At 43.6% G+C, this 27491-nt stretch overlaps 1 protein-coding gene across 4 annotated transcripts; it reads right to left on the bottom strand.

The window, feature by feature from the left end:
- Window positions 1-172: 172 nt before the first annotated feature.
- On the bottom strand, window positions 173-26391 carry MXRA5 (matrix remodeling associated 5). Of its 4 annotated transcripts, none has more exons than XM_028727747.2 (7): window positions 25979-26391; window positions 18878-19093; window positions 17078-17207; window positions 15957-16347; window positions 9983-14731; window positions 7389-8289; window positions 173-3791 (listed from the first exon to the last, which is right to left on the bottom strand). In XM_028727747.2, exons 2-7 carry the CDS (start codon window positions 19081-19083, stop codon window positions 1883-1885), a joined length of 8286 nt encoding a protein of 2761 aa, XP_028583580.2. In that variant the 5' UTR covers window positions 19084-19093; window positions 25979-26391; the 3' UTR covers window positions 173-1882. The 4 variants fall into 4 exon arrangements, with proteins under 4 accessions (XP_028583580.2, XP_077783665.1, XP_028583578.2 ...); XM_077927539.1 differs by lacking the exon at window positions 25979-26391 and adding an exon at window positions 25550-25646; XM_028727745.2 differs by lacking the exon at window positions 25979-26391 and adding an exon at window positions 25554-25635.
- Window positions 26392-27491: the final 1100 nt, after the last annotated feature.

Raw genomic sequence — 27491 nt, 5'->3', positions numbered from 1 at the left:
CTTTCCTTCATGTCAAGCAGCAGAGCGTTACCTTGGGCTGGCCCTGGGCTGAGTCCTTAAAGAAAACACTTTTTTAAAAAAGTGTTTTGGAATTGTCTACTCTTTAACCACACTCTGTTTGACATGGTCCATGGAGCGGTTTTATTACCAGGAAAAACCACTGTGACAAAGCTTTGTGGAAAATATTTTTTTATTATAAAACATACAGTATACTGATCTTAATATTTATATAAAACACAGTAGAAGTATCAGAGTCTTGTAAAGACCAATAATTTATACACTGAGACACAGGTCACTGTATTCTTCCAGTCTCATAGTCCGAAACAAACACCATACAAAATACAGAAGGACTGAAGTCAGCTAGGGATTCCCTTGCTGTGAGGCATTTGCATTGTTACAGTAATTATTGCTGTGCTGTGGTGGAAAAAAATCAGGGTTGTTGCTAACTGAAGAGTTGATACCAGAGAGCTGATAGAAGAATGGTTAGAGAGTAAGTTAGTAATCATATTCTATAAAGGCTTGGCTATGTCAAAAGTATTGCAGGGGATTATGGAGATAATTTTGTGTCCAACAAAAATAATAATGAAATAACTTCTCTTGCATCAGCTCTTTTGTTATATTTAATAATACTACTTTGGTACGTTTTAAGGTGCTTGTTGCATAAAGGAACAGATTTGCACTATCAGTGGTCATAGTACTTTATATCATAGGCAGAACCAAAATTGATTGGGGTAAGGAGAATTATCAACATGTTTCTCTCAGTTTGAGCTTTCTTGCAAAAGATGCACATTTATGTTCCTATTTTCTCCCTCAAAATAAAGCCATAGGGCATGGAAAGGGAACATGTGGCCCTTTAGGTGTTGCTGGACTACAACTCCCATTAACCTGACTATTGGCCATGCTGCCCAGGGCTGATGGGAGTTGGAGTCCAACGATTGACGGGCCAGAGGTTTCCCATTCCTGCCACTGGAGTTTTTAGATAGCACAAGGTGTGAAAATATTAATTTGTCAAGCTAATGCTATACTTAGGACAGAATTACTTGTTACATGCCCTACAAGACTGCTTCTGAGAATAGCATTCCTGGATCAAGTATTCTCCTCTTCCCCAATACCACCCAATGATGTTGAGTAGGAAACTCACAATAGGGTAAGTGTTCTGAGAAGTTATCCAGGAGAGAAGAACTTGACTTGAACTTGAACTTCAGTGGTCAGGGATGATGGGAGTCACACTCCATCAACATGTGGAGGGTTACAGGTTCCTCACCTGCTCTGTGGCCCCCTAGATGTTCTTGAGTTACACCTCTCATCATTTCTGACTGTATTGGCTGGGGCCAATGAGCAGTGTTGAGTCCAACAGTGGGGTTCCCCATTCCTGACCTTAAGGTTGTGCTCCACAATCCAGCCACTTATTAGGTTCCACTGATCACAGTGGTTAACTCTTCCACTGAAATCAATGAGTCCTGAAAGTACTTAACTTTGGCTGAATTGCACTATATACCCTAGATAGGTATATGGCAGAATTAAAGCACACGCCTCTAAATCAAAAGCAAAACTGAAAAATGTTTAAAGTTCACCACATTGAGATGAAAGATTGTGGGCTATTAAATCCGCAGCCCCCAAGGTCTAGTCTCAGATTTCAAGAGAGGTGGCAAGAAGCCCTCTAACATCACAGAGAGCGTGTAGACGGCTTCTCAGATCTGCTACCTGCCTGAATAGTATTTTGGAATTTCATGAAGGTAAAGCTGTGATCCACAATTTCTGGCACAACCCTGTTCTTCTCTCAGTACAACTGTTTTCATTTAGCAACTGTATTTTCCTAGCTGTGCTCACTTGGCAGGGACTTTAGATATTTTTGTGTATTCAAAGGCATTTTTTTAAAACTTTAGAATATGTGTATGTAGGTTGCCTTTGAATCACTGCCTAGTATATTTTTAGCAGTGCATTTATAGAAGCCTGCATCCTTTTGTGTAGCCTGCTGGATGATTAATGAGCCCTGAGGGTGAAGGAATTTGTTTCCATACAGACGGGATTGAGCTCCCGTTGTCAGATGTGATTTGTCTGGGAGATCCCACGTTATTTCTGCTTTAGGGATCCCAATGGCCATGCAGTTCAGCTTCACTGTATTGCCTGGCCTTGCGTAAATGATGGGAGCCGGTTCGCTTGTGATCCGGGGTGGGTAGGCTATCACAATCACTGGGACATTCATAAGGGAAGAGCCATACTCGGTCGTGACCTTGCACAGGTAAGTACCTCTGTCAAACACGGATGCTTCACGCACTGTGAGAGAGCCATTCTCTAACAGGGAAAATCGCCCAACAGCCTGGGGACCATCTAACACCATCCCGTTGGGTAGAGTCCAGGTTATGCGAGCTTGCTGGCTGGGCTGGGTGATGCAGTGAAGCTGCAGCGTCTCCCCGTTGATGATGCTCACTAAGTTGTTATACTGATTGCTGATTTCTGGTTTCAACCCCACTTTGAGGAAGACCACCCTTTCTGCATAACCACCTGGGTTCCTGGCTGTGCAGCGGTAAGTCCCAGCATCTGCTGCAGACAAGGCACTGATGTGTAATATTCCATCCCTCTTGTGGTAGAATCGGTGCATATGGCTGCTCTTTTGCAGCTCGGTGCCATTGGGAAGGATCCAGGCTGTGCTAGGTTGAGGAGTCCCATACACTGAGCAGTTCAGATTGATACTGTGTCCTGCTGCCGCAGTGATCCTTTCAGTGACTGGATCCCGAAAGGCTGGCTTTTCTATGTGGTCCATGACCTGCAGCTGCACAATCAGCCTGCCCTCTCCCCCTTCATTCCTGCCAATGCACACCAACTGCACTGAGTCTGTCTGTCTCACTCCTCGGATGTCTAGTGTGCCATTGCGGTGCACAGTAATTCTATTCCCATAATAGGGAGCAGGCAGGATCACTCCTTCTGGGAAAGCCCACATGACCCGTGGAGTTGGGATGCCTTCAGCTTTACAGTCAATGAGCTTCCGGCTGTCTCTCAGGGCCATTTCTCTCACCGAGGTGATGGCACTGGGGTGCCCATTTATTTTTGGAGGTTGAACATTGACATGGATCCAGACAACTTTCCGGTCTTCCCCAGCAGTATTCCGGGCTACACATGTGTAGTTGCCACTGTCAGATCTTTGGGCCTTCTGTATGAGAAGCGTTCCATCCCTGTACACCTGATATTTATCTGACAAAAGTGGAATAGGTCTGTTGCTTGGAGACAACCACATCACTTTGGGTGTGGGCTCTCCTTTTGCTTCACATCCTACAGATACCACATCTCCATATGGGATGTTGAGAACCAAGTAGGTTTTATTCCTAATTGTTGCAGGTTCAGCCACTACTTTGACCCGCACTTTCATCTCATCTTTACCAATCTGGTTTTCGGCGTAGCAGGTGTAGTCTCCCTCTTCTCTCAGCCCTACGTCATTGAAGTACAGTGTCCCATTGTTGAATACGACATATCTCTTTGTTCGGCTCCCACTGTCATCTGCTAGCATGAGGGTATTGATCATGCTGCCATCTGGAAGGCCCCAGGAGATCTCAGGGTTCGGCAGACCTGTAGCTACACAGTCAACTTTCAGGTCCCCTCCATACATCACCTTGCGGTTATTTTCATTCTTGTGTTCGATTTTGGCAGGTTTCATCATCACATTCACTTTAAGAACCACATAATCATCTCCAATCTTGTTGCGGGCCACACACAGATAGTCCCCTGCATCCCTTTCAGTGGTGGAATGAACAACCAAAGTTCCGTTGCCAAATACCTTGATTCTGCTGTCCAAACTAATTTAGAAAAAAGAAAGAAAACAAAACATGTGTTTTAAGTTTATGTTCATAAACCATCATATTTTGAGCCAGAAAACAAACAAGAACAATTATCTTCATTTGCAATCAAACAATTCTACCCTGCAACTGACTTTCTTCTAGTGGAAGGATGTTTTTACATCATTATGCTTCTTCTGAAGATCCAGATTTTATTTACAGTATTCTATGCTGCATTTAGACATGGAAATACAAAGGAGGTGGGGGAATCTCCTGTATATATACACACCACAGATAAATCCCATGTAAGCTTATATGCATGGATACATATGTTTATAAAGTGAACAGGATATTGACAATATACTCCATATGGCAAGATATACATACTGTTATTCCATAGAGAGCCACATTGCTTTGGTATAAAACAGACCAGAGAATTTATTAGCTATTATGTAGCTATTATATAGATATATTACCTATTATAATTGTACATACGAGTGCCCACCTTCAGAATGCAGTCCTATGCACATTTACCTGGAAGTCAACCACACAGAACTTAATGGGGCTGAGTAGACATGCATAGGATTGTGCTGCCAATTCCCAAATAGTTACCATGGGGCCTCTGGGAGCAGAAGATAATGGTTGTTTGGGTCTCACTAACGCGATACAAAATATTTACATGGAGCAATCTAAAAAGTTTACAAAGCCTAATTACTTAATGCATAAGAGCATTTATCCTCTCTGCAACAGTAAAATGTATGATCAATCTATTTTAAATGTTATAAACATCCAGTGATACCATAAATAAGATGTTTGCCTGGGATGCTGCTCTGCAGGAATACCTAGTCTTTCTAGCTATGACCAATTCAGGAGTTACTCCCGTTATTCTCAGATCAGAGAGATGGAAGAATTGCAAACTTTTCTCTTTGAGTTACTTTGGCGATTACTGTGTGTAGTCCTTTCTGCATTCATTGAACAAAGGAGCTTCAGGCAGAGTTCAAAGGAAAACTTGTGTGTGGTGTATCTAAATCCTATGCATGTTCCACTTCAAATGTTAAAACCAGCACTGCCAATCAGATGCAAACCACTCTCAAAACTTTCTTTAACTAAGGGATATTTTTCATCCCTGCTACCAAGGAGCCTAAAAGTGGAACAAGATGTTATGGAAGGTCTAGGCCTGCTGCTGCAAAAAAATAAAAAATGACACCCCTACACCTTTTTATCTATTGTTAGGAAGGACTAATGAGATTCGGTGCACGGTGTGATACAATTGCACTGTGACAGTCTTCACTCTCACTAGTGAGAGTGGCAGCCCATGATGTAGAGCCCAAGTTGGGGAAATTCGCAGTATGATGTCCTATTGTGACTTCCTTACATGTTACAGGGAATGGGGAAGAATAGGCGGATGATCCCATGTCTTCTGTAATATCTAATTCCACAGTACGTTTATAGAAAAGTCCTATAGAATCCATCTAAAAAACCAGGCGCCTCACGAGTTCTACACTTTCAATGTTAAAGTTTGCCATACTCATCCTACTATAGTTCCATGACCTCAGGTATAATAAATGCATTTTATATGATGGGTGAATAAGCGTCCTTTATGAAACTCACATTCCTGAACAAATTACCTTACAGTCATAAATGCTTAATGCCCTTCTCTTAAGGCTAACAATTTTTACATAACTTTTTGTAAGGCAGGGTCAATGCAAAAAATACGCACACACAACTATGTACAGTGGTACCTCAGGTTACATATGCTTCAGGTTACATACGCTTCAGGTTACAGACTCCGCTAACCCAGAAATAGTGCTTCAGGTTAAGAACTTTGCTTCAGGATGAGAACAGAAATCTTGCTCCGGCGGCGCGGCAGCAGCAGGAGGCCCCATTAGTTAAAGTGGTGCTTCACATTAAGAACAGTTTCAGGTTAAGTACGGACCTCCAGAACGAATTAAGTACTTAACCACTGCACCACTGTATTTTAAAACAACATTGCAATCCCAAACCAATGTGAAGTAGCATTAGTATAAATATAAATCAAGCCCAAGCATTTCGCCATACCTGAACCTCTTGGAAAACATAAATAATTGTATTTATGTTTAATATAAATATCAACACTGAATTTCACTAGATGTACACAAGCATGAACAGCGAAATCAAATCTCATATTGCTGTTCTTGCAAACATGGCCACAATCTGGTCAAAATGAAATACATTAAGCCCTGCTGGTTTAAGTGAGGAGTTCACTACACAATTATCTCTCCTCAAGTCAATGCACTGAAGAATGCTTCACTCTGGATACACTATAGCCTTTTTTCAGATGGAGAAAAGTTGGACAAATAATGTGGATAGCTATGCAGGCCAATTTTAGCTTCTCTACCCTCTTCATTAGAACTATTTCAAGGCATTCTACCTTAATTTAACCCATCCATATCCAGAGGAATTTCTTTGTGACCTATACTGGTCTAAATGAAAATTTCTGCCTTTAAGATACCTTTTCCACAGTGCTTTGCTCCCTGCAGAATCCTGCATGCTGTGCACTGCAAGACATTCAAAAGCATAATCTAGCTCCATAGTATAGCACTTTGAATTTCACTGCTGATATGCATAAACAAGAGTATACCTGAGAACACACCAAACACCCTACCACTGCTTTGCAAGGCAAGGGAAGATTGACAGTGTTGGGCCACCTGTCTTTCAGGGATACTTTTCCATTGAGGAAACTCTGATAAGACTGCAAGGAACCTTAAAGGTAAAGGTACCCCTGACCTAGATCCAGTTGTGGACGACTCTGGGGTTGCGCGCTCATCTCGCTCTATAGACCGAGGGAGCCAGTGTTTGTCTGCAGATAGCTTCCAGGTCATGTGGCCAGCATGACTAAGCCATTTCTGGTGAGCCAGAGCAGCACACAGAAACACCATTTACCTTCCTGCCAGAGCGGTACCTATTTATCTACTTGCACTTGACGTGCTTTCGAACTGCTAGGTGGGCAGGAGCAGGGACTGGACAACGGGAGCTCACCCCGTCGTGGGGATTCAAACCGCTGTCCTTCTGATCGGCAAGCCCTAGGCTCTGTGGTTTAGGCCACAGCGCCACCTTAGGATTCTTTATAAAACAGGTATTCTAAACAAATGGTCTTAGGTTGGAATCCCATACATCCTTCATAGGAAGTGTTATTGAACTCGGTGCAATTTGTTTCTGAGTGGCCATGGTGCACAATCAAGCACTTAAGTCCAACATATCATTACAGTGCCAACTGTCATGGATGCTTTAGTTGAGATTCCTGCATTGCAGAGGATTGGACCAGATGACGCTCAGGGTCCCATGCAACTCTACTATTTTAGGATTCTATGCATGCAAGATAATTCAAATGCTGTGAAAGTTATAACACTATTGCTGGTAGTTTACATTCTGAAACCATGTGCAATATACAGAGCTAAACTGCACACTTCTCAGAAGTAGCCCAGAGAGAGCTATTTCCGTGTAAATGTGTATAGGATTGCAGCCTAAAGGAAGTAACATTGAAATGACTACAGCTATAGTGCTAATTTGAAGAGTTGTTATATTTAAACTAATCAAAAACAATTAGATACATATCTATGGTCATTTTTATTTTTTTACCTTTGTAGAGAATCCACCATCCTTTTTGAAGGCAGCCTCCAGAGTATCCGTGGCCAGGGGTCCCCAGAGGCGCTGCAATCCAGTCTCAGGGTGCTGCCATAGGTCACATCTGTTCTCTGAGGAGAGGTCCCAGTAATCTTGGCATTTGTGGACTGCTTTCTGACATGCAACCATACGGTTCTCCTGGCAGCCCCAACCATGTTGGCTGCAATGCATTCATAGCTCCCACTGTCTTTGGGAGAGACGTTACGTATGTAAAGAGTTCCATTTGGAAAAACAAACAGATTGCCGCGTACAAACTGGGAAGTGCGGATCTGGGTTCCATCAAAAAGCACCCAGCGGATGCCAGGCAGAGGAGCTGCTTTGGCACTGCAGTGAATGTTAATGTTCTGCCCCACGCTGAGGGTAATGTTTTCCTGTTTCTCCTGCTGGATAATAGGTGGCAAGGCAGCGATGTGAAGCCTCACGGCAAGACTGTCGGTTCCTGCAGCGTTGCTGGCTATACACTTATATACTCCACGATCTGAGAAGTTAGTGTCCTTGAGGGACAAGGTTCGGTTTTCATACAGCATCACTCTTCCCTCTGTAGTGCTCACAGTTTGTAATATTTTCCTGTCGGGAAAAATCCAAGAAATATGGGGGCTTGGAATACCATTGGCTTGGCACTCCATGATCACTTTTTCTCCAAAATAAACAGTCACATCTCTGAAGCGGGAACCCAGCATTTTGGGCTGCTGAGCTAAGACGGTCATCGAGACTATCATTTTATCAACACCATGCAGGTTCTGAGCAGTGCACAAATACTGTCCACGGTCCTGAAGCTGAACATTGCGAACGAGGAACGTTCCATTTTTCAAGACTTCAAATCGTTGTATCCTTGTATTGGCTGTCATGACAGCTCCTGAAAGGAAAAGCAGGAAGGAAAAAGAAGAAAAGCATTTTTGGGGATACCCTTTTTTTCTGAAAAGGAACATAGAAACTGTAGTAAACTACAGTATTCAAGGTTATTATTATTTTATTATGCATTAGTATTATATCTTGTATATTTGATAAAATTTAAATAAATTAGAAAAGGTCGAGAAACATCACTTTATTCCTTTTTTGCTGCACAATAGTACTCTGGTAGGACCTTATAAGAAGCAGAGGTATGAAGATCCGATCTAGTCAGTCATGTCAGAACACCCAATGGTCTCAGATGCAGTTTTATGTCCTTATTTGCATCACAAGAAATTTCTGGCCCTACCAACAGACATTCGTCACAGTGCAGATGAGAATGGGCAGCCCGACGCACAGAGGGTATAACCGGATAGGTGCAACAGTTGTGCCAAAACAGGTATGGTCAAACCCTATTATTTGGTAAAAAAATGAATCAGCGCACACCTAAATTAATGGGGAAATGGACACTGTACCCTCCAAATAGGTTCCTAAAGGGAATGAAAATGTATGTTTATTGTCCATAAAACATACTGTTCATTGGGGGGGGGGGATTATAGAGAATGCCTTACTGAAGAGGTTGCCAACCGGGCACGTGTGGGAGCCATGGGCAGGAGACCCAGACTCTGAATTTGCATTTAAAAAGTAAGTCTCTAGCCCTCCTACAAAGAAAGGTAAGAAGCAAAATATGCAGGTACCCTTCTATGTGGTTTCTCTGAGACGAGCAAGCCTGGCTGCTTCTTCCTGTCAATGTTTTTTAGCCAATGACTGACATCAAAGCTGCAGTGGATAAATGAGTTGTTTGGAATCCCTGGGATCCTGAATAACTAACTCCCCTCTCCCCATTAATGCACCTTTCCTGTTTCCATCTAATATTCTAGGCAGATATTCAATAGGATACATCTTTTTTCCACGATTGTACTTTTCACCATGTACTTTTGCTCATTTCGTGTTGGGCCTCATGACAGTCATATTGTGAGTGGCACCCCCAGCTCTCAAAATTAAAGATGGTTGGTGGCCTCTGCCTTATTGTGACTGGATAAAAATTAAATGCTTTAATACAAGCTGTGGGAAAATGGCCTCTAAAAATTATCTGCTCTATTTAAGGGCAGAGAAACTGGTTGTGTGTGTGTGGGGATGACTGAATTTCTCCAGAGGGGAAGATAAATTCCTTGCCAGTTTCTCAGGGGCAGGACTCACTATTAGGGATGGGAGTAGGGCAACTTTTATGTTCCTTGTTTATTTCTTTTTGTTTCTATAACAATTGGCGGGGCAGTAACTACTGTGCAGCCTGGTCACCATTTTGCATCCTCCACAATTCTCCGGTCCTAGCATCATTCCAAGAGAAAGGGTAGTAGCAGCAGTGCTTTTTTCTGGCAGGGGACACAGGGATATGCATACCCCTGAACATTTTGTGAATCTAAGTTTGGCCTCAATGAGGGGCAGCATTTCAATATGAGTAGGAAAATGAGATTACCCCTAAATAACTTTTTAGGGGGGAAAGTAGCAGTCACAAAAAAGTTAAACAGTTCATAATATTTAAAGAACATTCTGTAAGTGGCTTTTCTAAGGGCAGGGAAAGAAGAAAAACATCAGGGTTGTTGTTTTTTTAAGGGGAAAAAAAGTATTCTGAGAAATTCTAACTAGTTTAAATATCTTACCGGTGGATACTTTTGTCCAAGAAAGGAAAGGCTTGGGTTCTCCCGTGGCATCACATGGGATAACAGCATCTGATTCAGCAAGGATGGATAGACTGTTAGATCCTTTTGTTATAATCTTAGGCCTCTCTCCTTGTATCTTGAAATGTGTTGAAGGCTGGATTATGCTGGAATTAAGTGCCTTCACTCCTCCAATTTTAGGCACAAATAGCACATTAGGATCCTTGTAGTGGATGTTTCTGGAGGACTGTATTGTGGAAGTCCCTTGTGGCTTAATACTAGGAGTAGTACTCTCAGCTGGCAGTGTACTATCAAGGGGCACAGGAGGCACTGGGGTAGCTGCAGCCCTTAGAGGAGTGCTTTGTGTGATCACCCTGGTTGGAGAGACAAATTTCTTCTCTGTTGTGCTAACTGGGTAAAGCGGATTAGGCACTATAGGTTTAGAGTTTACTCCCAGTTGTTGGAATACCCTAGTTCTGTTCAACAGGAATGGTATTCTGGAATTGGGGAGGTAGGGTACAGCTTGATTTATTGTTCTTCCAGGCTTGTCTCTGGTGTCAGGAAGGTAGTTGTTGGCAAAAACTCTGGAGTGACTGTTGAGTCTGTTTTCTCCCTGGTTGCCAAATCTGCTGGGGGTCTGCAACTTAGGTCTGTATAATGGAGCAACAGTTGTGGTGGGGGAAGTCTCTGTATGAGGATAAGTGGTTCTTTTGTCCTGTGTGGTATGTGCTGCGTAAGCTGTAATTTCTGGCTTATTGGTATAGTGAAGGGGGGCCTGGTGAGTTACAAAATGGTGATACAGACCTGGTGCAATGAGATATGGAGGTCTCATGGTCCCTCTTGCAGGGATCTGTTTTGGAGGTGCAAAAGCAGGTGCCTGATTAAAAATGGGTATAATTCCAATTGGCTGGTTGGGAATATTTGGATTCAGTGTATTGTATCTCCTACCACCATATGGTTCTTTCGGTTGCTTTTGCTGTGAGGTTATTCTGTTGTAGTTTGAATGGGAAGTGGAAAGTTCATTCTGTCGTGGGCTGAGACTGAATCTTTTGATGTCTGGAACTGCTACTTGACCAGATGTGTAATTTTCTTTTGTAGACAAATTAAGAGTGCTAGGCTTTGATGGAGGAAGAGTAGTGGCTAATGGTGCAGATGGAATGGGTAATACTGGGGGATAGTTTTTTTCAGTTCTATATACATTAGTCTGATCATGACGATCATGTAACTGAGTAATACTTTCCTTTGTGTGCCTTGAAGATGGTGGTATAAGTGTTTTATTATGCCAAAGACTGATCACTTGTTTAGTTTTTGCAGGTGTGGAAATGTGATCACCCACTGTACCATGGTGAGATGAAGTCAGTATTTCTCTTTGATGAGGAGATGTTGCCACTGTACTTATCTTTAGAGAGTCTGAAAATTTCTCCTGTTCATCTACAGTTGGAGGATCCTTAAAGCGTTCCCCCATACCATCAGCAGTACTTAAACGCTGTACCAGGGAAGGTCTTGACTGAGCTACCCTTAAGTCAACTTCATTCCTTGAAGCTGATGAGCCAGTAAGAGAAGCTTCTTCTTTGAATTCTGGAATCTTTGAGAAACTAAGCTCAGAAAGTGACACTGGTCTAGTGACACTTTCTATAGATACTGAAATGCTTGTTGTATGAGTGTTTCTAACTTGGTTATTTGCTGAAACAGTATTACCTTCCAAGACTTTGATGAATTCATTGCCTGCAGATGTTGTAAGCATATGTCCTGAGCTGTGAGACAAATGTGGTTGTCTACCAGGGGCTGTAGTTAGAGAATCCGGTGTTGGTGTTGTCACCATGTGACTTTTCCAGTCCTTGGCAGCATTGAAAAGAGTTACAGGTATTTTAGGTGGCAAAGTAGAAAGATGAAGAAATGAAGCTTCTTCAGTGTCTTGGGCCCCAGTAGACTTCCTTAAAGCAGCAGTACTTGTAGCTAGTGGAGAACTTACTTCAGGAGGCTTATATTCATTTCCATGTTGTGTTTCAGCATCAGATTTATGATGACCTTTAAAAATGGAACCCTGCAAACTTTGGGTAGCAGCTTCCGATTTAGATATTTTTCTAATAAAAGGTGTCTCTTCTATGGTGAAGGCAGTAGGAGGGATAAGTTTTGGTCTTCTGAACCTATTTGGTCTTAATCTCCTTCTCCCATATGGTCGTCTTCTGGGATGTTGGATGACCTGTGAGTTAGAGGTAGTTGTTTTGCTTGTAATCATGGTAACTGTGGTCAATTTGTTACTGGCAGCAGCAGTCATTGTTTGGGTTTTCTTGTTAAGTGGAGCAGTGGTACTTTCTACAATAAAAGTGGCTTTGGGTTTTTGAGCATCTGTTTTTTCAAGTATTATACCTTCAGAACCCCTGAAAAGGTCAGAAGAAATTCTTCCTTGCTGGTGCTCTATACTACCACTGTCTGTAGCTACAGAAGCAAAAATAGTAGTAGAGGCTATTGAATTAATATAATTTTCAGTTGGGGAATGTGTGGGATGTTTTACAGCATGATGTAGCTTATTCATACTTTTCTGCTGTAAATTTGTTCCTGAACCTTCAGTTTTTGCAGGGACAAGTGCTTTAGGTGATAGTTCCACAGATGATAATGGATAAGGCAAGCTGCTTGTTACTTCTTCATTTGAAGGGTCTTGGGTGAAGCTATCTATGCCTTTTCGTCCCCCTGATGGATCATCTTTCCTCGAATCACTATGATCCCACACCTGTGTCTGTACAGTTGGAGAAATCAGAGTATCTCCTCCAGTAGGTGTTTCTCCCGTGTTTGACAATTCACTTGCTATGGAAGACTCAGTACTCATTGCTGTAGACGGTTTGTGGTCTTCGTTATTATGCTGTGTGTTGACAGTGGGAAGAATTGTGACTGAGAACATTTCTCCCTCACCCAGCTGCAATGAATCTGCGGAAGACTCCTCTCCATTGACTTCCACAGCAGTGTTTGGTGGAGGGCTGATAATGGGCGGAGCGTTGGTGGTTTGGTGCATGGACGGCGTCTCTGTTGTAGTCCTGAAGGAAGTGCCTGGTACCATTGTTGTTCTAGGGAAATTTTTCCCACGGACTTTTGCTAAAATGTTGGCCCAGTGCTGCGGATTAATTTGTTTGTTGGCCATATTTATTCTCCTTCGGGATTCAAATACCCTACGGCCCTCTGCGACATTGATCTCTTCAGTCCTGTCCATGCCTTTCCATAATTTCATTTTGTGCCTTCCTTTTTTGTTCTTCTTAACCTGAACCTGAGGAACATTGTCATTCTTTTCTTTAAGGGGCACTTCACGGTCCTTCAGGTGGAATTTTTTGCTCCGAGTATCATCGGCCTCTTCAGCACCTGATCCCTCATCATCTTCTATGACTCGCCCCTTTGCTTTTACAGAGGTTCTTGAACCAAGGCGTTTTTTTAGTTTCACCCTTTTTGAGGATCTGTCAGAGACCATTTTATTTACTGTGACTTTAACAGCAAATTGATCTGATCCTTGCTGGTTTATAGCCACACACCTGTAGTACCCACTGTCACTGACATGGCCGCGTGGAATTAAGAGGGTGCCATTGTCTAACAGGTACTGGTTGGATGAGTTTGATAAATCGTGAAGGACATGGCTGCTTGGGAGTACCCAGCTTATGTGCGCATCTGGTACAGCCACTGCACTGCAGGGCAGAAGTATGGAATCCCCCACATTTTTTTCAATTTTCATCGTCTCAGAGTCAGCTGGCTGGATGACTGCGGGTTGTACCAGAAGTCTGTAGGCCATTGTGTCTGCATCACTCCTCACTTGAGCAACACAGTGGTACACACCAGAATCAGCATAGGCCACGGATTTGATGACTAACTGACCGCTGCTGAGGACAGAAAACCTGCTGTCTTCCATTCTGAATGGAGCTTTTAGTTTAGTCCCATCTGGAAGCATCCACACGATGGAGGGACTTTCTGATGCTTTCACATTGCAACTTAGCTGAGCATCTGAACCTTCCACGACACTCTGAGCTGCCTTTGTGTGCTGGTCTTGCTCTATCATAACCCAGCTGCTTCTCTGCTGTCTGTTTTCTTGAATCTGAAGTGTTTGAGAAATTTGGGTAGAAAAAGAGAGCACGACTTTTTTCCCTGTGCTCTGGCGCCTGTTCAGCTGGATATGTATCAGTGGCTGCATCACCCAGGAAGGCTCAGCAAGGATTCTCCCTTTGACACCTGTGTAGTAAAGAGCATCATAATCAGAACCTTGCTTGTAATGATAGCTTAATTTGGGTTCATGGCTGAGCACATGCTCCCTTTCCAACTTGACAGGCACTTCACTATAATATGCAATAAGCTTCCACAATTTTTCATAGTTTTCTCGGTTCATTGGGCATTCCAGATCCAAGGAAATGGTTGCGTTGATTTCAATTTCTTGAGGCGAGTTCTGGCTCCACTGAATTTGGGTGGCGTTTGTTGGCTTCTTGATTTCACACTTCAGATTCACTATGTTGCCATGCTCATCCGTCAGGTTCAGAGTAATGTTCCATGGAGACAGCTGAAATTCTTCCATGGGAAGCTCAGAGACATCATCTTCCTCCGTTTCCTCCACCTCCTCCTCAAGGCCAATGCTCTGTTTCAGCGGAGACTGTATGATAGGCTTTGTGCAGGAAACATTTTTCACATTTTGAATGTCTTGTTTCTGGAATTGCTTAGGGAAGGTGCATTTAGGGCAAAGCTGGCCTTCTTCATAGGCTTTGTCTTTTTTACACTTTAAAACAGCTGGAAGACAAAATAAATAAATAATCTAAAAGTCAGATAGAATTTTGACAGATAAATATTTTATCTGAAAGTTTTGTCTATACAACACTCTATCAATTGGCCTATACAGCCTATTAAGAAGAATTTTTTTTCAAACGCCTTGGTTTAGAGCAGGGGTGGTCAACCTTTTTATACCTACCACCCACTAATGCATCTTTCTTGATGATAAAATTTCCTTACCGTCCAGCAGTGCTCGATGGAAGGATTCAGCTTGTGCCATAGAACCCCCTACCGCCCACCTAGAATCCTGAAACGCCCACTAGTGGGCGGTAGGGACCAGGTTGGCAATCTCTGGTTTAGAGGATAGAACTGGGAAGAGAATTCTAACTGAAGAAATCATCATACGGAATAAGAAATGCAATAACTTTCCTTCTAACTATTCATATCCTTCTGCCCTATCATACTACTATCTTCCAGAAATTCGGCCCAACAGCAATAGCTATTGGTTTCACAAGCATTAATTCTGAAACATGTGTATGCCTCACTGCTATCATTGCCCCAAAGAGAAGAGATAGAAAATCCCCTTTTCTGTAGAATGGAAAGTTCCCCAATTAAGTTGGTTCTGTTGAGCTAACTGCTTTACAACATCAGAAATACATGAAAGAATCAGCCTCCCCACACCCAAATCATGCCTTTAAGGCCCAGTATGTAGCCTGCAGCTGTGTCTTCAATTTTGGCACTTCCCCCCCTAAGCCTTGCAACTATGTGGTTTGTCTAGACTGCATCTAGGGAGGGGAGGGATGCAGTCAGAACTGGGACCCACTGTATCTATAGAATTAAAGAAAAGGGAAGACAGAACGGCATGCTATGTATTTAGTATAATGTGTAGTTTGGCCCTTATACTGCTATTCAAATTGTGGCCAATTAGCTTGGAGGAATATCTCAGGACCAGTTCAGGTGTATTTTTAACACTTTCCATTGGTTTGTTTGGTTGGTTGGTCAGGTCCTGCTCTGGGGCTTCCCAGAGGCATCTGGTTGGCAACTGTAAAAACAGGAGACTGGACTATGTGTGCCATTGGCATGAAATTGCAGGGTCTTCTTATGTTCTTATGAATTATGGAAAGGCAGTTTTTAAGGTTTAGAAATAAATAAATAACCCAGCCCCCGAGTATAAGCCAACAAAGGAAGGCAATATTTCTAGGATAATTTCCAATGTAGTAAAACAACAACTATGATCTTCCCTTACCTGGAAACTTCTGATTCCATTCAAGGAACCATTTCAACCTGCAGTCACAAGACCAGGGGTTCCCATGAAGATAAACATTCTCTAGGATTGGCATTTTTTGAAAAATGCCCATAGGCAGTGTTCTAATGGCATTTTCAGATAAGTAGAGGTGCTTTATTGTCGACAGCCTGAAATAATCAAGGACCAAAAATGTAGAAAACGTGTTGGGGTGAAGCTGTTGGAGCAAGTTTCCTTCCAAATGGAGAAGTCTGAGGGAAGTTAATCCATTAAAAGCATTTGGGTGGATGAATTCAATTCGGTTGTGGTCCATGTGCAATCTCATAAGGCTGGAAAGCCCTTGGAGGGTTTGACCAGTTATAACCTGCAGCTTGTTGTAGCTTATTTTGAATACCTAAATGGCCAGGTAAAATGAATAGGTTAATACTTTTTAGTAGTAACATGACACTGCAGAAGAGGCACACATAAAGCAATGCAGGAGAATATAGTGGCCCAGACTAGACAAATGTAGCCACACTTCAGTCCCATCAAAATAAGCAGGATTTACTTCAGACACAACAAAATGGATTTCAGTAGGATGTACATACAGTATGATTGACTTTATGTGGATTGGAGCCACACAACTGTAAGTCTGATTCAGGAACTTCTACATACGTGTGGAATGAAAGTGACTCCTCTGTGTGCTACTGTGTGTGTGTGTGTGCTACTGTGTGTGTGTGTGTGTGTGTACCCACTAACAAACATAGTTCAATAATATAGACTACAGGTGTGGGTGTGTTTGTGGGTGTATGCAGGAGCTTCTGATCATGTATCTTATATAGCTTTCTCCAATGCCACCACCAACCAGGCAGTCACTGTTTATACTAATTCCATAGAAGCATACAAAGCTGCCTTTGGACCATCAGTTAACCCAGCTCAGTATTGCCAGTCAGCAGCTCTCTAGGGTTTTGGGCAATGGACACCCCCAGCCCTGTGTGGAGATGTCACAGATTGAACCTGGGGGGTCTTCTGCATGCAACAAAGATGCTCTACTCCTTCCCCATGTATGCACATCTGGGCTTTGTGGGAACACAGCTAATAGACTGAAACTGTTGTTATTTTAAGAAGAAACATTTTGACTCAACCTGTAGTGATGTCAGATCTTTTAAGGCTCCGTTAGGTATGTTTTGGATGTCATTCCCATGAAGCATGAGCAGTTCCAGTTTTGCAAGGCCTGCAAATGAGTTTCCAGATATTGCCTGTATGCTGTTAAACCTGGAGGGGGGGAGGGGGGAGAACCACATTTAAGCATTTTAACAAGACCCGGTATTTCATGTGTTAAAAGTCAGTTTTATGCTTCTTTGGCTACACACACACACACACACACACACACACACACACACACACACACACAATTCAGTTGGAGCTTAAATTAATGGAATTATCAATTAATTAGAAAAGGCTTTTCTGGACAGTGTTCTCCATGTGCTGGATATATTAGTCAGTGGCAGGGATCCAACCTATGATGATATGGAGACTGGCAACCAGTAGGCGCACAAGGATGCCAACAGAACATGTAACAACAAATGAATAAAGTTTTGTGCAGAGGACATTTAAACGTGGATGCCTGCCAAGCAGTTTCTGGAACCAGAAAACCACAGCTACTAGCTAAACTGCTAGATTTGCACATATAGCATGTAATTAGGTATTTAACTGTTAAGATAAATATGTGGTTTTGAAATTGCAAAACTGTGAATCTAGAAACTCAGGCTGCAAACTGATTAAAAAATGCTGAGTTGATTAATCACTTGCCCTTTGACAGGCCAACTCTCAGTACATTTGCATTTTACTAAAGTTTCACTGCAGTTTTCTCAGCTACTGTAGGGAGCATATTAAAGAAAGAAAGCCATGGTTCATTATTAGAAGGCCATCTTTTAACCTCTGTCCCAATCACAGTAGCACAGCAGAACAACTAATGAAGAGAAACATGAAAATGCTCTCATGACTTCTATGGCTCCTCTCCTTGAATGCTACACAGCAGCCACTGTGGAGGGTTGTGGTTATTCTCTTGGTTTTTGTAGGCCACCATTACAATATGGCATCATTTAAGGAAGTAGCATCAGAGACGGTAGTACAGCAATTATTTCTGGATATTTTGAGTCTTGTAGGCAGAATGGGATGCTGCTTTTCTAAGTGGTCTATGCACACATTAAGCAATTGATTTGGGGAGAACCCCAATGTGGGCAGGAGGAGAGTCACAACCCAGGTAAACAGAGGCAGAAGAAAGGATAAAAGCAATAGTAATGGTGGTAGTAAGAGCAGATGCTCTAGAGTCTAGAGGAAGTAGGAAATTCTGGAGCAAAGCAAGGGAAGGAAATTGCTGGGACATGGACACAGAGAGAGAACAGCTTATCAAATAGTCCATGACCAAGGCAGGTGTGGTAAATATAAAATTAGCTGGGTAAGGTCTTTGTTTAAGAGCTTAGAAGAAACAAGACTGGTAGGGTTGGCTCGTAAGACGTGAGCAAGAAAGCAAGTTCAACTGAAGCTGGAGATCTATTTTCCAAAAAGTATAAGAAGTGAATATTAGTGCTTCAACAATTGTTATCTCCTCTCTGAAAATGAAGTGATTGTGATGTGGGCAGGAGAAAGGTTTGTAGCAAGACAGCAAATGCTAATGCACATTCACCATTGGCTCATTGTGTTGGTCATATACTGTAGACAAATCAGTAGGATTTATCTGGGTCTCGCAAAAATGTTAAATATAAATATAGGTAGATCACAGTAGTTTTAGATCAATTCCCATAAATGCTCCTCTTTATGGAAGGCTTTTAATCTGTACACTAATGGTATCACATTGCAGCTCATGTGACGCACAATGCTTCAAACTAGTGGGATGAAATCTCAAAGAATGTAAAATGCCACAGTAAAATTGCAATACAAACCCCAAATTGATTCGTTCCACATGTTTAGAGATTCTTGTTGGCACAGCTGCTAAGGACCGAAATGTGCAGTGAACTTCAGTGGGAACATAACAGGCGCATGGATGAGGACACGCAAGTGTAGTTTCCGGAAACCCGAGAGAGAGAATCAGCACCACGGATAGTGCCCCCAAATATGTTTGCTTTAGCATCTTCACCAATTTATTCATCTCACTATACCTGTTTAATTCAAAAGACAGAGAACTAGTTTAATTTTTAAATAGATGTCAAACATGACTATTTAGATACTCTGCATTTCATGTGGCCAGTTTGACGACCTCACTACATCCTTAAGTGTGTGGAATCCCTTCATGGAGTAACATGTGAAGGCGGCTAAGGAAGAACCCAGATCCATCAAACTTAAAACACTGCTACCAAATTGGACCCAACATGGAAGAAAACACCCACAAGCACTCTTCTCATAAACATACACAAAGAAAGTAACAAGTGGGAGCAGAACACACCCATATACTTAAGACTTAACACAAGTTCACACCCATTAAATAACCAAAAGGCAGATCTTAAACATTTAGAGCCAATGAATGAGGTTTAGATAAAGTACTGCAAGCATTTACTTGCTCTGCTGCAGCTGAAGCATAGCTATATGGATGGATAATTCCTAATACTACCCATGGCTGGTGCAAAGTATGAAAAAGACTGATGACATGTCAAGCAAGGAAGGGGATCTTCCCCATTCTCCTTGAACTTCCTTAGAATAATCTGACCTATTTCCTCAAACAAGAAGCCAACGGCTTTGCTTACTCTGAGCCAATCTGAGTTAAATCAGAGCTCCATCCCCGATGTGCCTCTCAAATTCCTCCTATTCACCAGTCAGCCCCACCCGCTCTTCGGATGTAAGCTCACCCCAGGCCATTTTGATCTAATTCTCCATGACTCTTGCCTGTTTCTGTTTACTTGTTCCCTTCCTGTTTGCCCTTCCCTTGATTCTGCTATGCCATCCATGACCTGGTTTGTTTTCCGTCAACAGACATCCTTACATAGCTGTGTGTGAGTCAAGGAGTAGTACAAGAGCGGCTTTGCCATAAGCTTGTTTGAAGCTCTGGAGCAACTGGCAAGCTACAGTCTCTGGAGCAACTGGTGAGTTATAGTCTCACATCCATGCTGGAATTCTCATTCCTGATCCCTACAAGCCGCTTCCTCAGAAAAATGGCTCATGGGATTGAGCCATTAGCCTCTACAAAGCTATTTCTTTGTGTATACTCCGAAGTTCTTAGATCTGCAAGCAATAAGGCTGTCATTCCTTTCCTATCAGCATCATATGCAAGCCATTATGACTCTAAAGCAGCGGTTCAAGAGGCTGAAGGGGCTTCTCAAATGTCTGTGGTCAGGTTAACACAATAGTTGCCCCTTCTTTAAAAAATAACTCCATGGCACGTCAAAGAACTTTGTACTTAACACAGTGTTTCTTTAATGCATATCAATATTTTACATATTTTCTTTTCTTTAGAGGACTAATAAACATCTACTTCTATTCATATAATTCCTGCTTAGAGTCAGACAGAAGTTACAACATCAAAAGATGACTTCCTACTCAAAATCCTGGGCTCAGGCCTCTAAGTGGAAAATGATGTACCGCGAGGTTTCTTTCTTCCTTTTAAATAAGAAGATCCATAACAATGGAAAATGCATTATGCCGTCACAATGCCTTCCACCCCTACAGATGGAAGACCCTAGGGGAAAACTGTAGCTCTGTGGCAGAGCGCATGCTTTGTATGCAAAAATATCCCAGGTTCCATCCCTGGCATTTTCAGACTCCTGCCTGAACCCCTGAAGGGCAGCTGCCAAACAGTACAGACACGACTAAGCTAGAGGGACCAATAGTCTGACTTGATATTAGGCAGGTTCCTATGCTTCCTACATTTGGCACAATGGCAAACACGTACTGGCTAGAAATAATGGCTTTTTAAAGTTCACAAGTTCTTATTACACAGAAATGAACATTTAAAATATGAATGATGGAGAAGCTATATATGAAGACTAGCAATTGTATCAGGATATCAACTACTAATTTAACCAGAGAGCTCTGTTGATGTTATCGAAGCCCATCACAGTATAAATGCTCAAAACAAAAAAAATTCCTTCCAGTAGCACCTTAAAGACCAACTAAGTTAGTTCTTGGTATGAGCTTTCGTGTGCATGCACACTTCTTCAGATACACATGCCAGTATAAATGCTGGCATTTGCACTGTTTCTGGGTTTAGAAGATGATTGCAATGAGAATACTTGTTGAATCACACAGGGACTACATATAGGTATTTCTGTTTCTCAGTTGGTGCCTTCTCTTTGTAATGTGCTGCTTATTTATGTATTTTCCTTGAGAAGATGTGTGATTAAAAAAGAAGCAACTTATTCAAACATTCAAAAACACAATTACCGGTGGACAGAACAATCCAAATCCCAGGTGGGCAGCAGAGACATCATCACCTCTGCACCCCTTTTGCTTTTACCAGTCAGAGTGGAAGGCGGAGTACAGGGGAACTGCTGTGCCAAACTGGAGCTTGCACAGTGACCAGGCTCAATGCTTATGAGTGACAGCAGTGAAGCCAGTTCACTCCCTCCCCTCATTTGGGGACTTTCTGCAGGTGAGGATCCCACAGGTGGTACTTTCTTCTGACTGCATATTTGGGAATCGGAATGGGGAGCTCCATGCCGGAAGAGTGGTACTCTAGTCTCTGATGGCAGAGATAGGCATGGAGAGACACAGATGCTCAAGTTGGGGTCTGGTAGTGGTGATGGTGAGGGATACACACACAATGCCTGGCCCCAATGTCCAGGTGAGTTCTGACGCACCTGCTCATTCCCTGATCCTTCCCTTTGTTGAGCAGGAGAGGTCTGAAGGGGTTTATTTTATTCATATTTGCTTTAGCTATCAGGGATCCTGATGAAGGAGGGTGCCCAATCACACAGAGGTTTCTACTCGCTTTCAAGCAAACTCTAGTTCAAGTCTCATTCAGACGGCTCAACAGGGCAAGGTTGGGGACTGAGCAGGAGGGGATGTGCGTGTTAGGTGTAGGGTCAGCAGAGACAACACCATGCCTCCTAAACATACATTGATGATGGATATGAATAGTCCACTGGAAGTTGGGTCAAAGCCAATAATGGACATGTAAATGCTTCAAATGAGCCAAATGACAGGACACTTCCATACAGCAGTTTATTGAGGATTTGGTGATGCTCGTGCATGGAAGACTTTTCAGGGTCCTCATCAAAATGCCACCTCAGCTTCCCCACCCCATTTAATGTGAATTTACCAGTTTAGTGGTTTGTTTGGTTTTGTGTGTTTTTTAACTTCATTGAGTTTTCTGTGGAAAATCTGATTTAAATGGAAAAATAATATAGGGTGGAATTTGAGGAGGACAATGCCAAGTGAACGTTGCACAAAACATGCATTCATGAGCACCACCAGGTCCACAATAAACAGCAGCACTTGATATCATTTGCTACGGGAATCTGCTACTCAGTAGTTGGGAAATACAGTGAAACCTGCTTCATGGATGTGAGTGGCCAGTGAGGCTGCTATTGAGTTTCTAGTAAGGTTGAAGGTGAATTTGCACTTTTTAATAATCACAGGGGAGAAAGAATGTACCTGCACTGTGTCCTGTCCTGTACCTGCACTGTGCTTGACAGGGGAAAAAACCACTTCTCCTAAATTTCTCTAGCTTCTAATGGATATAAACAGCATTGAAAGGGCCAAGGACCTTTTTTTTATTAGCAGTTTGGTGGTTGGTGACTGCTAGGGTGCTTAACCCTCATACAGAAGAAGGAATTTCAGCAAAGGCAGCTTGTCATGCTATTATGTTACATGAGTAAGAAAAGGAGCCCCTGCCAAAATCTGCAAGCTTATGTAGCATTTAGAGCAGAGATTTCCATAATGTGTGCCATGACATGTTAGTGTGTCGGCTACAGTGTGTAGGTGTGTCACGCGAATGCTCCCCACGCTCCTCCCAGGGCTGGAAAGGGGTTAGCTTGGCCTCCGGTTTGCTAGTAAAGCTGGATTACTGTATCGCGAAATGAGGCATGTCCAAAAAATGTGTCACCAACATGAAAAATTTGGAAAGCTCTGTTTTAAGAGTTACAGGAGCCCGTTTCCCCTTTGTTTCTAGCCAACCTGATGTTGACTTTGAAAAGTGGTGATCAATAGAAGGAAGCCAAGTAGCATGCTAGATAGAGTCAAGTCTAGGAATCTGGGCTTGGTGCACAGGAGAGCAAAAAACAGAGGATGTGTAAAGAGAGGTCGTGGGTTGAAGAGCAGCTGACTGCATTATGACACAAGCAGAGACCCAGTCTACATCAGAGGGGGTGTTGTGGTTAGAAGGGCACAAACAAGTAGTAAAATACAATCAACAGTGAATAACCACCGTTCTAGTTAGAAAGCTTTACAGTCGTACCTTGGAAGTCGAATGGAATCCATTCTGGAAGTCCGTTTGACTTCCAAAACATTCAGAAACCAAATTGCAGCTTCTGATTGGCTACAGGAAGCTCTTGCAGCCAATCAGAAACTGTGGAATCCCCGCTGGACATTCAGGTTCCAAAAGAACGTTTGCAAACCGGAACAAACACTTCCATGTTTGTCGTGTTCGGAAGCCGAAAAGTCTGAGTTCCATGGCATTCGGGATCCAAGGTACGACTGTACACTTGCCTCCAACCTATAAAGATTAATTAGTGGGCAAGTCATTGGAACTCAAAGGCTCAGGGATGCCAGCCCCTGGGGGCTGAGCTGTTTTGTCCCCCCTAATATCTTTTGGGAGGTGGTCAGGGCTGCCCAATGATGAGCTGAGTGTGGCACAGCTCCAGTGGCAAACTCTTCCTCCTTCTGCCATGGAAGAGAAGGAGGTTGGAAGCAGCCTTCTGTCGGTGGTGGAGCCAGGAGGAGGTGGAGTGACTGGCCATTGAAGCCTCGCACCCGCCACATTTGGCTCTGCTCCCAGCTCCTCTCGACGTCACATGTGTCACATCAGGATGTTGCATCACACGTGATGTCACCCTCATCACATTGGACCCCCAATCACCCTCGCAAGCCGGTGATCTATATACACTACTCTGAGCTCATCAGCAGAAGGGTGGGATGCAACTGTAAATGAAATAACTGAAATATTAGTTTAAGCTCTGTGAAGGTAGGCTCTGTGGAGAGGGAAAGTGGTTTGAACTAGATGACTTTTGATCTCTTCCAAGCCTGTAACTCTATAAAACCAGTGAAGCAATGAACAAGCAATTCCAAGGCTACCAAAATAACAGAAGGAATATAATACTTGGATCTAATTACCAAAGCTCTCCTATTGAAAAGTGGCCTATAAGTGATGGTGATGTGCAAAGGCACTAACATGTGACAGAGATAAAGAGATCTTGGCTTAGATTGGGGTGACCCTCCATTTTCAGCTTGAGGGCCACACTGACAGCCACCCCTCTGAGGGCCACATGTAAACACTGCCTTAGATGTGTGCCCCTGAGGGTAGAAAACTTTGACAAAGTGGTACAAACTGGTGGGTGATGTGTTTGAATTGGATTATTAGAAGCATCCCTGCATCTGCAGGGGACATTCTGCAACTCCAGACATCTTCCTTGCTCTCTAGAACAGAGAAGTTGGGGGAAAGGGTGAGAAAAAAGAGGAAACGTAAGACAGGAGGGGAAATTACTGCTTTGAAATCCTGCTTGCCCCATTCCATCTCAGCATTCATACTGTTTCCCACCGCCCCCTAGGGATTGTTTAGAGTTATTACCTAGGCAGAGACCTTAAGGGTCAAGAAAGCAGGATTATTGAGATAATGTATGAGGTGCTAGGAAGGCTCTGAATACTCTAAAGGACTATATATAAACACAGTGCTGATAATGAAAAGGAAGACACATTGAATGTGGGAGACCAGACAGGGTGAAGTCAGAGGGAGCTTAACTTCTGGATGGGCAAAGGACCGTCTTGTTTCGATCCCTCTGCAGATGATTTCATGACACTCCATCCCGCATGTGCGTTTTGTCTGGGTAGGGGCTGTGGTGGGATCAAGTCCAAGGATTTATCCCCCAAGGTGGCCTCAGGTTTCCTCCTGGAGGCGGGAGAGCGAGTAGGTGGTGAAGGAAGGCAGGCTGATTATTTCCCCAGCCCTTCTCAGGGCAGCTGAAGGTGATGTGCCTGAGAGCTACACTGTTTAAGGGGTACCTGAGCTGGATGTGCTTTCCACTCCTAGCTTCATTTGGAGGGCACATGCTTCTCATTAGAGAAGAATGTCCTTAATTCACTGAGTCATTACAGCGATATATCCCTTGGGGAAAGAAAGAAAGAGGAAAGAAAAAGAGAGGGGGAAGGGAGAAAGCGCCACTTCCATCTCTAGAAAGTGAGTTTCTATTCCACATTTCATCCCGACCTTTCAAACACAACAACAACAAAGGGGCGGATTGTGAAATTCAAACTAAGCCAGACAAAGTTCCAATCCTTTCTAATCGTTCCAAAGCAACAACTGCAAGTCCACGAGCTTGTGCAATTTATTCTCTCTCTTTCAAACAAAATATAATGACAAAAGCAGTTGAGGCTGTTTGACTACGGGGCAGGAGGAGTCTCCTTCAGCAAGATTGCATTCGGGAGGCGCAGCAAGCCATGCAAGAGGCGGAGAGCGCGCGGTAGATTACCTACTGTTGGCCAAGAGTGTCAGACACTGTTGCTTGCAGGATCCATCCTGTCGACGAATAGCAAAGAACAGCTAGTGCCACGGGCGGGCGCTTCGCCTGCCTGCCCGAGCAACACCCCACCCCCGCCGACGCCCCCGCCTCGAGCGCCTTTCTGGGTCTTCTCTTCCGTGGACTCCAGAGCTGCGCGCAAACGTGGCTCACACCCCACCCCGAAGGTGCGCGCTTTGAGCCTAGCTCAGCAGTCTTCCTTCCTGGTTCTGCAACTCCCAGTTCCGAGATGCATCAATCCGGGGAAAGTGGGGATGTGAGGAGAAGAAGGGGCGGAAAATAGATACACATCTTAAGATTTAAAAAAAAAAATGGGGAGGGAAACAAAACAAAACGGGAGCTCAGGAATCCTTCCCAAGATCTATTCTCTGTTTTCCTCACCCCTGTTAGGCAGTAAATCCAGGAACTCTTATTGAAGAGCCAAGTGAAAAGCGAAGAAATGGAAAGCAGGGTAACACAACAGGGAACTTGGAGCGCTTCTGTCCTCTCGGCGCTTCTCTCTTTGAACACTTTGAAACAAGAGGCACCAGCGAGCTTGGGGCTTTCTTTCTTTCTTTTTCCTCCTACTTCCCCACCGAGGCGCTTCCGCAGCCAAACTCTTGCCCCGGGGACGGACTCTGTCCCTCCGGCTCCCTCCGCAGCTGCTGCGTCTCGGGACCAGCAAGAGGAGCGCGCCCCGCGCCAAGCATGCCCCGCTCTGGCTCTCTGCCTCCTGCGTCTTGCGCGGCGCGTTTGCAAGCAGGCGCGAGCGGCGGCTCTCCTTTGCCTGGTGGGCGGCTCTGGGAGGCGGAGGGGAGCGCGCGGCGGACTGAGCTTCGCGGGAGGAGACGTCGAAGGGGCGCCCCTCGGTTGCCCATTGGCTGAGCGCGCGAGCGGCGTGGGGAGATCCCCTTTCGCGCAAAAGCGCAACTTAACTTGCCGTCCCGTTTCCTGCGCGCCCGCCTTTCTGCGATTCATGCGCCCACGTGGGCCACGCCGCCTGCAAGGGGCATAGAATCGCAGAATGGTACAGCTGGAAGGGATCCGTGGGGGTCATCTAGTCCAACCCCCTGCCATGTGCCACCAGAACTCGTCTTGGTCTCCTGGCTGTCAGCCACCATTTCCCCTTTCCACAGAAGCCCCTGCCAAAGCAACTCTGTATCATTGCACCAGATAGTCTAAGGGTGTTCACAAATACAATTTCCCCCCACTGTTCATTGTCATAGATCATGATAGAGCAGTTGGCATAACCTGATATAAAATAAGGAGCCCATTATCTGGTACTAGTCCTTATCTTCTGCATGTCCTGGCAGTTATGGGTAAATATCCTGAGCTAATGCTTAAAGAAAAGATCAGCAATCCTGCGCTACCAGCCAACTTTAATTACCATCTCCGGTAGGTAAAACACACGATTCAAGAAACATACAAGGTAACTAGGTAGAGGTAGCAAAATAGGAAACAGGATTGTACGAAATAATGGAAGAAAGGAATAAATATATTTTGGCACTCACCCCAAAAGACTCCTCTTCTCCGTAAGGTTGCATTGATTTAAAATACTACCAAAACCCTAGATTTTCAATGGCTAGGTAGCTCAAAACAGCAATGGGCCCCCCTGTTGGCTCTGCAAAAAAAGGACTAACTTCATACTCCACTGGACCTGGACCAAAAGAATGGGTGAGAGATCTCTGTTTGTATGGGATTTTAAGGGAAGAATTTAACTCTTCCAGGAGGTCCTGATTTCGCATCCCTCACTTTGTTCCATGAGGCTTCGAAGTTGAGTTGAGCCCTTTCTTTTCTTCTTGTGAGCATGGGTACTTTGGCAAATTGTCACTCTCCAGGCTCTGGGGATATTTAGGGGTCTTTTTTTTTTTACTCTTCAGATTAAGGTGTGTTTGTGCTGTATGATTTGCTTCTC

This window comes from Podarcis muralis, chromosome 4 (assembly GCF_964188315.1).
Source record: "Podarcis muralis chromosome 4, rPodMur119.hap1.1, whole genome shotgun sequence".
In the NCBI taxonomy this organism is placed as follows: domain Eukaryota; kingdom Metazoa; phylum Chordata; class Lepidosauria; order Squamata; family Lacertidae; genus Podarcis; species Podarcis muralis.
The sequence above is the reverse complement of the archived record's forward strand: the minus strand, read 5'-3'. Positions and strand labels throughout refer to the sequence as shown.

Coding starts and splice junctions, on each gene's coding strand:
- MXRA5 (XM_028727747.2), bottom strand. CDS start 19,083: ATGAATAAATTGGTGAAGATGCTAAAGCAAACATATTTGGGGGCACTA. Junction 8,290..9,982: donor TTGGACAAAAGTATCCACCG/GTAAGATATTTA, acceptor TTTTCCTTTCAG/GAGCTGTCATGACAGCCAAT. Junction 3,792..7,388: donor ATGGTGGATTCTCTACAAAG/GTAAAAAAATAA, acceptor TTTCTAAATTAG/TTTGGACAGCAGAATCAAGG.